The sequence below is a fragment of the Pseudochaenichthys georgianus genome, chromosome 20, assembly GCF_902827115.2.
Source record: "Pseudochaenichthys georgianus chromosome 20, fPseGeo1.2, whole genome shotgun sequence".
NCBI lineage: Eukaryota > Metazoa > Chordata > Actinopteri > Perciformes > Channichthyidae > Pseudochaenichthys > Pseudochaenichthys georgianus.
Window position 1 is genome coordinate 21801817 of NC_047522.1, and position 11976 is coordinate 21813792.

At 44.2% G+C, this 11976-nt stretch overlaps 1 protein-coding gene across 2 annotated transcripts in view; it reads right to left on the minus strand.

The window, feature by feature from the left end:
• Positions 1–11976, minus strand: part of pan3 (poly(A) specific ribonuclease subunit PAN3) — a 28140-nt gene that overhangs the window by 14607 nt on the left and 1557 nt on the right. For both annotated transcript variants that reach the window (XM_034108459.2, XM_034108458.2), the window contains exons 2-15: positions 11840–11961; positions 11577–11649; positions 11410–11480; positions 10980–11214; positions 10604–10821; positions 9395–9499; positions 9254–9311; positions 8881–9042; positions 7294–7410; positions 7108–7209; positions 2927–3092; positions 2538–2625; positions 2242–2381; positions 675–804 (exon numbers count right to left, since the gene is read on the minus strand). In XM_034108459.2, the coding sequence (XP_033964350.1) occupies positions 675–804; positions 2242–2381; positions 2538–2625; positions 2927–3092; positions 7108–7209; positions 7294–7410; positions 8881–9042; positions 9254–9311; positions 9395–9499; positions 10604–10821; positions 10980–11214; positions 11410–11480; positions 11577–11649; positions 11840–11953 (1779 nt within the window). In that variant the 5' untranslated portion in view covers positions 11954–11961. The remainder of the gene's footprint in view (positions 1–674; positions 805–2241; positions 2382–2537; positions 2626–2926; positions 3093–7107; positions 7210–7293; positions 7411–8880; positions 9043–9253; positions 9312–9394; positions 9500–10603; positions 10822–10979; positions 11215–11409; positions 11481–11576; positions 11650–11839; positions 11962–11976) is intronic.

The window sequence follows — 11976 nt, forward strand, 5'->3', positions numbered from 1 at the left end:
ACCCAGTTGCATCACTACAGAAAGGCGTTTCCTTGTTCTCCTCTCCAGTTGCCATATGAACCAGTTAGCAGGGAGAAACACTAGCACAAACTACTTGGTTTGCTGGATGTATAAAGTGCCACAGAGTTAAGGAGAAGTTGATAAACAAGAAGAGCGATGAGGGGAAGGTCGGCTGTTTCACACATTCACTCCCTAACAAGAGGCGTCTAAATTCAAGACGAGACTGCAAGGCCGACTATTTACCACACAACTTCCCTCTTAGCTCACCGAACGCATGGCCTACTTCCGACCAGTACCCAGAATATCAGCCTGACAACAACAACAGGACGGCAACGTGCGCTAAGGCTGCTCGATTATGGCAAATATCGTAATCTCGATTATTTGGGTCAATAATTAATATCACGATTATTAAAAACGATTATCCATTTACAGTTTTTTTTACATTAACAGTTGATTACCCTGAACTTTAAGTACAATTCAACTGGAAAAACAATAAAACATATAAAAAAATATATTAAAAAATCGTTTTATCTCAATTATGATGTTTTCATAATCGTTGCAAGCCAAAATCGTAATTGCGATTAAAATACGATGAATTGAGCAGCCCTCACATGTGCTCTCCGCCTGCTCTGAGCCTTGTGAGACACAGACTGAAGAAATGCACCTTCACATACCTTAGCCAGATCCTCCTCAATGACATCATTCCTCATCTGCGACGCATCCAGCTGTGTGTAGAACCGAGCTCCAATCATCGGCATGATGTCATTGACGCTGCGCGGGCGAGACTGTTCAGTCAGCAGATACCTGCACACACACACACACACACACACACACACACACACACACACACACACACACACACACACACACACACACACACACACACACACACACACACACACACACTTTAGTTTGACTTGTGGTTTCTTGGAAAGGATGGACAAAAAAACTTCACAGGGTACATCTGTTGACAAAAGGAGCAAAGGGTGACACCTAAAATCCCTTCCGCTACGTGACACCAGATTGTTAACGTAGTCTGAACAGGAATGTTTACTTAATTTAAAAGAGCAGTCTCGCCAACGAGATTCCAGCTGTGTCTCATGTGTTAAACGTGGCATGTTGAAGGTTCTGGATGGCTGGGAGGCTTCAAGAATGTAAAACTGCGGTCTCAACTTGGCCAATCAAATTTAAGAAGAACCTTTAAGAGATCAAATCAACTTGGGAGTTGTTTTAAGCAAACTGTGATCAGAGGTTTAAGTGTAAAAGCTTTGGTAGGCAACATAGAACAAGTGTTTGGGTTAAAAACACATAATACGAAGGGAAAATCCCAGCCCATTGTTTCCAACTGCTTTCCAATGGAACCAACGAGAAGGTCCCTGAGTTTACAGCTGCTCTCCAATTGAACCAACGAGAAGGTCCCTGAGTTTGCAGCACTGACAGCTGCTCTCCAACCCTCCCTCCAAAGCCACTCCCCTAAAATGATCAGTATGAACTATCACAACAGTATGGCTTTGTTAGCAGCGCCTGCCATGTGTGCATGTGTCACTAAAACAGTTAGTCCACATGTGCCAAACTCGAGGCCCGGGGGCCAAATCAGGCCCGTGGCGGATTTAATTTCGGCCCGCAGGATAATTTCTAATTCCTATTAGATCTGGCCCGCCGGTATATTGCACCCACACCTTCACTCCATCCTGAGGGTCTCCTCCGCTCAGAGCCTGACCCCAAACATTGATGACCCTGCACCCAAGATGAGATGCCAAGTGTCTGAGCTAGCATCTCAGAGCAGCACACTGACTTCAATGGATGCTTCCTTCTGCACTTTCTCTCTCAGGACAACAGGGCATGTTTGGTTTTCTCTCTGAGGGAAATAGTGTTGAAGCTGCTGTTGGCCTGTGGGAAAATGTAACCATAAGAAATGACTCTGGAGAAGCTGCAGGTAGAGCCATAAGAAATGAATGCAGCTGATTATTTAATGTTGTTTTTATAGGCAATAATTTAAGCTTTGTTAGTTCCAGGTTTAATATGTGCAATAAGTTCATTTCAATAAGTTCTGCAGTAAACATTGAACCAGTCCGGCCCTCCACTAGTACCCATTTTTTTACTTTGGCCCACTGTGTATTTGAGTTTCACCCCCCTGAGTTAGTAGGTACGAACTTTCTTATCAAACTTTATGTCAGGACAATTTTCGATTCTATGCAATTTCCCACGTGCTGCACCCCCCCCCCCCCCCCCCTTTCTTACAGGATCAGGTTCTTGAGGTCTGAAGAGTAGTTGATGGACACCAGCTCCATGGCCTTCTGCAGGTTCTCCCTTTGAATGCCGGCCAGGGAGTTGCATGACAGCGCCAGCACCACCTTGCCCAGTGACACGAGGTCTGCTTGCTACACAACAGAAACACACACATAACACAGAGGATACCGTTACGAAGAGCTTTGCCACACATGCAGGCGTTAAGTATGGACATGTTACTCCTTCCATTAGCACTTCTGGGATGTATATTCAAGTGTAGTTCAACACAAAGTCGTCATCAAAAGTACCTGGTACTGTGGCATTAGGGCAAGATGATTGGTCTGGCTGCTGTCAAAAGTTAAGACATCAAACACCCCGACACAGTTCACCCGTAACCTGCAGAGATAAGAAACCATCATCGGTAATAGTTTAGTCTGAGTGTGCACAGCAAACTGAAAACACTTCCGCTTTCAATACATTTCCAGTAAACTTATCTCCACCTTCTGAGCTTGAAGGAAATTCACGCTCTGTGCTCCAGACTCTAATTAACAGCATTCATCAATGGTGATAATGAGGTGTTAGTGTGTGTGTGTGTGTGTGTGTGTGTGTGTGTGTGTGTGTGTGTGTGTGTGTGTGTGTGTGTGTGTGTGTGTGTGTGTGTGTGTGTGTGTGTGTGTGTGTGTGTGTGTGTGTGTACCTGGTCTTGCCAGTAATGAGAATCTTGCTGGGGTCCATGACGCGGCAGGCCAGGCCGGCGGTGTGGATGGTGCGCAGGGCCGAGCTCAGCTGCACGATGTAGGCCCAGATCAGAGACTCGGGCAGCAGGCCTGCGTGCTGCCGAGGCGGAGGAGGCTCATGTTGTCCTGCAAGAGAACACATGCGTCATCACGATAACGTAGGCGGAAGGGTTAGACATTACTCATGAAGTAAAACCCAAACTGTCATTAACTACCTTGGCATACGTATCTTCAGGATAAACGGTCAGTTAGTCACACGTCTTTCTGTACAACGGTTATTTTCTATCATGACAATTTAACCTTTATGACACGCATTATACTCTAAGTTCGGGAAACAGTAAAAAGCCCAAACTGATATCTTCTTGGCCTTTTTGTCTGACCAACAGTCCAAAAAACCCCAAAGACTTTAAAATGATATCAAACTGAAATTCTGATCATTGAGACCGTTATTTTAGGGCTGATAAACAATAAATGCAGATAACACTTTTTGTTCGAATGACTCGTGACATTTCTACAAACAGAAATGAAGTTCCCCGTTTCCAGAAATCATCCTTGATATCAATTCAAAACTTAGGCTTGCTTCTTGTAATATTCTGTCATACCACAAACACAGGGTTGAGTAAGGTTACTCTGGGGACGTGTGTGTGGGAGTGTACTGTAAAAAAAACACAATGTCACATTGAGAAAGAGATGAAACTGCTAAATTGTTCGTTTAGGCAATTTGAGAAATTCATTTGCGATTTATGATTGCGTGCTTTTGGGTGTTTTTCCCCTGTGCCATTCTTAACAAATCAAGCGTTACGATTGGTTATCAGCTACTGATTTACAGGGGCGTCAAACTCAAATACACAGTGGGCCAAAGTAAAAAAATGGGTGCTAGTGGAGGGCCGGACTGGTTCAATGTTTATTGCAAAACGTATTGAAATGAACTTATTGCACATATTAAACCTGGAACTAGGGGTGGGCGATATTGAAAAATATGTTATCACGATATTTTCAGGCAGTATCACGATAGACGATATATATTACGATATTTTTTCATGTCGATTATTATGGTTATTTTTCATGTTACTTAACAGTACAAGCACCGACAAGGTAACAGAAACTAAAACAAAAAGGAGTAACAGACCAACATAGCCTTTCAAGCTGGTTTTATTTCAGAAATAAAACCCTGAATGAACAAGTGAGCAGTGAACATCAATAAACATGAAAAGGAGGGTAAAACATAACTAAGTAAAACATAAAACATCAATGAGGGAAAGTCAGTGCCAAACAATTAAAATGTAAACTTTAGAGTAGACTTGAAGTGTAATAAAAGACTTTAGCATAACTGAAGGGAAAAACATAAAACGCCACAGCGTCAGTTATGTCTTTCCACCGTTTGCTAGTCTTTTCATCAGGAGCCCCTTTATGAAAAGCCTGCCCTATGGTTGCTCGCTGCAAAGAAAGGGGGCGGGGACTTTGGGAGCGTGTCAAACAACTCGGACTGAACGAAAGCAGAGGTGCGCTGACATTGTGAAATCGATCGGGCTTGATATATGGTGAAATTAAAATCAGTAGGTGAGGCTGGGGGAGCGGGAGGGCAAGAGGCTCTCCGTCCGCTGTCATAGCCCCCTGCGCCGCGCACGGAGAGCCTCTTCCCCTCCCGCTATTTTTTTTCGAATTTTTTTTTCAATTTTTTTTTTATCACGATAGGACGATATCTCTGAAAAAGCATATCGTGGAGACCTAATATCGTCACGACGATATATATCGTCATATCGCCCACCCCTACCTGGAACTAACAAAGCTTAATTTATTGCCTATAGAAACAACATTAAACAATCAGCTGCATTAATTTCTTATGGCTCTATCTGCAGCTTCTCCAGAGTCATTTCTTATGAGTACATTTCTCCACAGGCCAACAACAGCTTCAACAAAACTATTTCCCTCAAAGAGAAAACCAAACATGCCCTGTTGTCGTGAGAGAAAGTGCAGAAGGAAGCATCCATTGAACTCAGTGTGCTGCTCTGAGATGCTAGCTCAGATACTTGGCATCTCATCAGGGAGCAAGGTCATCAATGTTTGGGCTCAGGCTCTGAGCGGAGGAGACCCTCAGGATGGAGTGAAGGTGTGCGTGCAATATACCGGCGGGCCAGATCTAATAGGAATTAGAAATTATCCTGCGGGCCGAAATTAAATCCACCACAGGCCTGATTTGGCCCCCGGGCCTCGAGTTTGACTCATGTGGACTAGACGAAGCCGGAGTGGTTTTGCTTCCTCTGTCTGCAATCCAGAAGGTAGGCCTGACAGCACCTGCTCTAGGATCAGTTTCAGCCACAGTTTCCTCCAAGTCCCAATGTCTCTATCTTACAGACACACGAACTGCCAACTGTCAAAACAGGATACCTCAAAACTCCCATCCATTGAAGATTCATGACATCTACCAGAATGTCTTTGTTTTAGACAGCCTGCATTTCAATTGTAAACAGACACTTGGCCTTTAGCACAACTTTGGTTTCAACTTGGCACCTATATATGTTCTTGTGACATCCCAATAACATCAGGGTCTCTGCAGGAATCCTGGAGTCAGATGTAAAACCTTTCAAGACCTTTTTTAAGACCCTTTCCATACATTTTAAGACCTCGTCGCCACTTGGCGTTTTAACCGGTTACCTTGGCGACACATTTCCTATATACAGTATTGATTGTCCTTCCTCCTTCTCTTCCAACCATTTGGACGCAGACTTGCATTTCCTCATAACGATGTTGCTTAGCAACCGCCTTCGTGCGCTATCAAGCAGTGAGCGTGCGATGTCCTGTTCAGACATGGGCGTAGGAAGCATCCTCGATGTGGGTGGGACAATTTCACAGGGGGTGCAGGCAGGTGGTGAACCTCACCTCCTCTAGGGGCAAAGCATCAATCTGGTGCACTTTGAGAGCAACATTTGGGAATAAATCTATGGATACATCTCAACACCCAGACGAAACAGAACTGTAAACAGCTTGACTTTTTCTTTATGCATATTTTACAAATCACTCCCCTTTCAAACTGTATTCTTGTGTTACTGTCCTATTGTATGAGTTGGAATCATTTCATACCTGTTATTCTCTCGTTTTTTATAACTATAATGACCATATAAAGGTGTGCCTTGGAAATACTTGTTTACAGAGATAAACCAAACCTTTTGAGACGCACTACATAGACTAAAGTGAACTATCTAAACCCTCAGAGTCCTTCACTTCACTGAGCTGGAGTCATCAGCCTCTCAGTCTGACAGGAGAGGACTCTTCCTCCACCTCTTTAATAACAGCGCCTTATATCCAGGTGCTAGTGGAGCACGCTCGTGAACTGTTAGCGCCGGGGCCTCGCTGCGGGGAAACTGTGGCGTGCATAATTTTACAACTAAAGACACAGCATGTGTACGGCTCTGAGAAGCAAGTGGAATGGATTTGATAGTGAAGCACTGACACAGCGCTCTACAGAGTGCGGCGAGTGGAGAGACCGATTCACGGACTTTCCACATGGTAAAAGTGGGGGGTCTAAACTAATCATTTTAAAAGGTGGGGGGGACTTGTCCCACCCTCATATAATGGCTGCGACGCCCATGTGTTCAGATGACATCAAACCCAACGGGATGCCATAAATAAACTACACAGAATCACACTACACACCTACGCAATGACTACATTCAGGCAGACTGTAGAATTCAACCTCTCTGAACCATTTACATACTTATTGAAAACAAGCTACACAATGTAACACCTTGGAAAATGCCGTTTAAAAGCCTTAATTTTCGCTAAATTGATTTATCAACTTTTAATACTTTTTAAGACCCCGCGGCCCCCCTGGACATGAAGTGTAGAAATCCTAATGCAGAAACATATCTCCACATGGGTATATGTCTTAGAAGGGCTTGAGGCGAAGACATATGTAAAAACAATAACGTTGTATAGTCTGATATAGCCACTGATGGTTTTGAGCAGAACAGCAGGCATTGCACATTTAAAAATACTCCCTTAGATAGACCTGCGTGGCGACACCATAAGCAAAGAAGAAAACAAACTCAATACGAGAAGCAGCAGGGTGCGAGTTCAACCTCTGAGGTGACGCTGGGTCTATTTCAGGGAAATGCTGCAAGGGTTGGAAGAACTAACTCACCCCACTTCCTCTTGGTGAAGAACGAGTCTGCTGCTGGGTCATTGAAGTGTCTGCTGAACATGGTCTCTGCACCCGCATGGAAGTCATAGGAGAACACTAAAGCTAGGGGGAAGGAAGGGGGATAGTGTTACTAACATTCACACCTGTATTTATCCAACTATTGCCACTTACAAATGACACACTTACAGTGGTCTCCGAAGGCCTTTGTGGTGAAGACCTCCCGCAGCGTAACAGAGTTCGAGTGCTGAATCTTCTTCCACATGTCCACCAGCATCATACACTTGGTGTTAACAAGGCGGAAACCTGTACACATTTGCAAAGATACACAACAGACAAACAGGCCATTAGAAATGAATAATTGGACGTCTTACAACTAGGACTGTCAAGTCAACGCGTTAATAACGCAAACAAAAATTAACGCCACTAATTATTTTAACGCATGTGTATTTTTTGTCCTCGGCCGCCCCGTAGCTTCAGAGCGCATCGAGTTTAAAATACCATCTACAAGCTTATGCTGACAGCCCCGCTCCTGCCGCCCGCTTGTGGCAGACCACACTTCCACGCTCACCGGCAGGCACCGACTGGCCATCGGGAGGACCGGGAGGGTGTGTGTATGTGTGGCCCGAGCGAGCGAGGGAGAGACCTTACGTGCATTGTTGTTGTTAGCATCTGGTGCTAGCTAGCTGCGCTAACGGATATAAGGAGCTGTTTAAATGAAAACAGAGGAGCGACATTTCGCCACAACTGCGCCGAGCACTTGACTTGATGCAGGAAGCAGACAGCGGGACATTGTAGGAGAAGTCAACACACACACACACAATGAGAGAGGTTCCAGGTTGAATTGAGGCGAATATTTGTAATGTTCAGAGGTTGTTGTGTTTAATATTCATGAGAATATTTGTCATTGTTCAAATGATAATAAACACACATATAAAGCATATGTGTCCACTCATATATTGATAAGAGTATTAAAAACTAGAAAAAATATCCCTCTAAGGTACATTTAGAACAGATAAAAAATGTGCAATTAATTTGCGATTAACTATTTTAATCGACTGACAGCCCTACTTACAACACATCAGGGTCTCTGCAGGAGTCCTGAAGTCTAATGTAAAACCTTTTAAGACCTTTTTTTAAGACCCTTTCCATACATTTTAAGACCTCATCACCACTTGGAGTTTTAACCGGTCACACTTTACCTCACATTGACTATATACAGTATTGATTGTCCTTCCTCCTTATCTTCCACGCAGACTTGCATTTCCCCATAACGATGTTGCTTAGCAACCGGCGTAAACGGACCTTCGCGCTATCAAGCAGTGAGCGTGCGATGTCCTGTTCAGATGACGTCAAACCCAACGGGATGCCATCAATAAACTACACAGAATCACACTACACACCTACGCCATGACTACATTCAGGCAGACTGTGGAATACAACCTCTTTGGACCATTTATATACTTATCGAAAACAAGCTACAAAATGTAACACCTTGGAAAATGCCGTTTAATATCCTTCATTTTCGCTAAATTGATTTATCAACTTTTAATACTTTTTAAGACCCCGTGGACCCCCTGCAGATGCATTTCCTTTTAACTGGAAGTGAGGAGGAATCAATTTTTGCCTAGTTGCCTTGTCAATACACACATTGGATATTTTGGTTGTGGTGGTATATATGCATTTCCTTTTAAACGATTGCCCTTAGAATTAATAAACCTCATATGTGTTATGAGTCTTTGGAAGATAATTTGTTGTTATCGCCACATGTATTACCGTGTATCCTCCTCAGGCAGTAAGGCAGGTCATCCTTGCTGTTGACGGCCTTGTAGCAGGAGGTGATGTAGCTGAAGTTGCTGGTCTTCTGCATGCGGTTGGGTGGAGGGAGGGCCTCGAGGGGGAAGAGGCTGTGGTAGCTGTCCACCTCAGACGGCACATCTACCAAAGCCAGACGTAGTTTCAGATGAGAAAAAATAGCCTTGCACACGGAAACCATAACAGATCCAGCATGTTAAAGAAGGTCACAGCCTACATAAACAATTAGTTGTTTTGACAAGAACTAGATTATTCAATTCCTATATGAATGGTTTTCACACATCTTTACAGTAATGTTATTTTGCAGCTGAAATGATTGACATGAACCCTTTACCTGGGTTCTCCGAGTGGTCAATCTGGGCCATGGTTATTAGATGTCTGTTTATCAACTCCTGGAAGACAAACAGCAGAACATCAGACATGACGGACAAGAGAAGAAATCTAGTGAAAGAACAGGTGGGTGATTGGGAGATACCTGTCGGAGTTCATCAGCCATGAAGAAAGACGGGGCGTTAGCTTTCGGCTGCATGTAAGCCACATTGGGCGCAGTGGGGGGATAGATATGATAGGTAGGAAACACCTGCAAAGAAACCAGAAAGAACAGCTTCCTATTTATCGAGAAATGAAAACCAATGTGCTCAGATGTTGTTCTTTTTGTCCAAGATTATAAGTTCCTGCCTACGCAAATGAATGTCATGAAACAAAACTCTAATCAAGATTTTAAAGAAGTGCTAAAAGTGTAAACAACGCCAGTTTAAACTGGTTAATACTAGGGATGCACGATATTGGTTTTTTGAAACCGATACCGATACCAATAACTTCCTGCTTCTCAAGACCGATACCGATAACCGATAATAATATAAATATATATTAAATGTACCTGTAGTTTTTGCACACCTGGTTAAATGATGAACTAGCTGACTGAATCCTTTATCTTCGACGAGGGAGAAGGGCTGGTCGTCAAGCGCCATCATGACTATGATGAAGTTAGAGATCGTTTTAGCCCTGGGGTCGTCTCTGGCAAACGTCTTGCCTTTTTCAAAAGCCTCGTCGATAGGTCAAAGCCCCGGTGCCTTTGCAGCTGGCTTTGGATTCGCCGCTAGTCCTGGCTTCACGGCCGCACACCATTTACGTCACAGCCAGGCACGAGTTAGGGAGCGCTGGATTTGTGAAGAACTCTCCTCTTCCTAAACCACTAATACCACAGTACTGGCAACACGGGAGGAGCCGAGTGAAAAACAAGTGCCCCTCATCCCAATCCACCCACACCGCAGTACTTTTTTCTTTTTTTTTACCCAAAAAAAATATTGTATATTATCGGGGCTATTAATACTTTTATCGGGATGAAGTCATAATTCCTATTATCGGACCGATAATTATCGTGCACCACTAGGTAATACCCGTTATTGGCTGCAATGAGGCCGTTTTATTTTAGATTGTGGTGATTGCATGAGAAAAGGGCAGCTTACAGACTGAAGTATGGGTCATGTGCAGTCAACACTCTTGCTTCTCAAGAAACCGAGATGTTTTAAATGCAGTTGTTTACACACCATTTTTTAGATATGTTTTATAATGTGGTGCTGCATCGTTGTATGTTTTCTTAAGTACTCTTCTTGTGTGTTCTCAGCTTTAGTCTGGCAGTATTACCCAAAATAGACAGAAGGGCACTGTGTGCAGCACATACCATCCCAGACATTGGCGCGGGGGTGTTATCTGTGTAGAAGTAGGTCGTCCCCCCTACAGTCTCTTTCTGGATCATGTGAGGGCCCTGGTCAGCTGCACTGGTGGGCACCATGTAGTTGGCAGGGTTTGGGGTGTGACTGCGCCGGCGAGGAGCAGGTGAGGTGTGCGGTGAAATTTTTGGGGAGTGAAGAGGAGACGACCCCGCAGACAGAGACATGCCTATAATTGGAGACAGGAGCGCATGTGGAGATGTAAACAGAAGGGAATTCCCGAACCAGCAAAAGATTGGAAAACAAAACTAAGCCAAGTAGAAAGTGGAGCAAAGCAGATACAACAGGGGGATTTGTCTCTAAACGATGCTCTGAAAAAACCCTCACCTGGAGCCAGTGCAGCAGCTGTGGAGCTGTTGAGGCCAGGATGTGGGAAGAGAGGAGAGGGGAAGGCCGGGACAGAGGACTGGGCCATGGGGGCCTGAGCCATCGGGGCTTGAGCCATGGGGGCCTGAGCCATGGGGGCCTGAGCCATAGGGGCCTGAGCCATGGGGGCCAGAGCCATGGGGGCCATTCGTGGAGCTCCCTTAGGGATGAACTCACTTGCTGCTGGGTTAGGAGCCTGGTGGTAAAAGAAAATACATGCAAGAGTTATAACAAATGTGCCACCCCTGTAAAAGGAAATAAAGACTAAAAAGAAAATTAAATGGATCCTAGTAAAATCCGAAGTACTTGCTCATAGAAAAGCACAATACTGAACATTAAAAAACACTTTGAAATAACTTTCTTGTTTTGAAAAGGATGCTTGTGTGCTCACCTTTCTCCTTTGGGAAATGCTAAGAGCACCAAAATCACTGAACAGTGAGGATGTCGGGGAGTTCACCGGATCTGTGGAGACCAAAGAGTGTGAGAGTTTGGCAGTGGCCCTTCAAACATCTGATGAATGAGTTTTACAATTCCCACAGATCGCTATATCAGCCTCACCATGAGTGCTGTGGCTGAAGTTCTTGGCACCATCGTTGAGGAGACTAGGAGAGCTGCTGCTGGTAGTCATTCGCTAAACACAACAGCAACAAGAAAAGATGTGTAACAGAAGACACTGATGAAATGTGTGAGTTATGATGTTTAACTAGTTTGTAAAAAAAATAACTACATGCAAAACATCTCAATAACTAGTGCATAGGTTTATCCGAGGACTTAAAGCAGCAATGATACCAAACAATGTACAGAACAGCACCCTCTCATACCTGCATCATTGAGTATTTAGTCTCTGCTGGGCTCCCAAACCCATTGACCCCGATAAAGCTGCTGCTGAAGTAAGAGTTGGTGAGATTGGCATCGTTCAGAGACGCACCCTCCATCCCTGGGACTGTGGATGACAGAA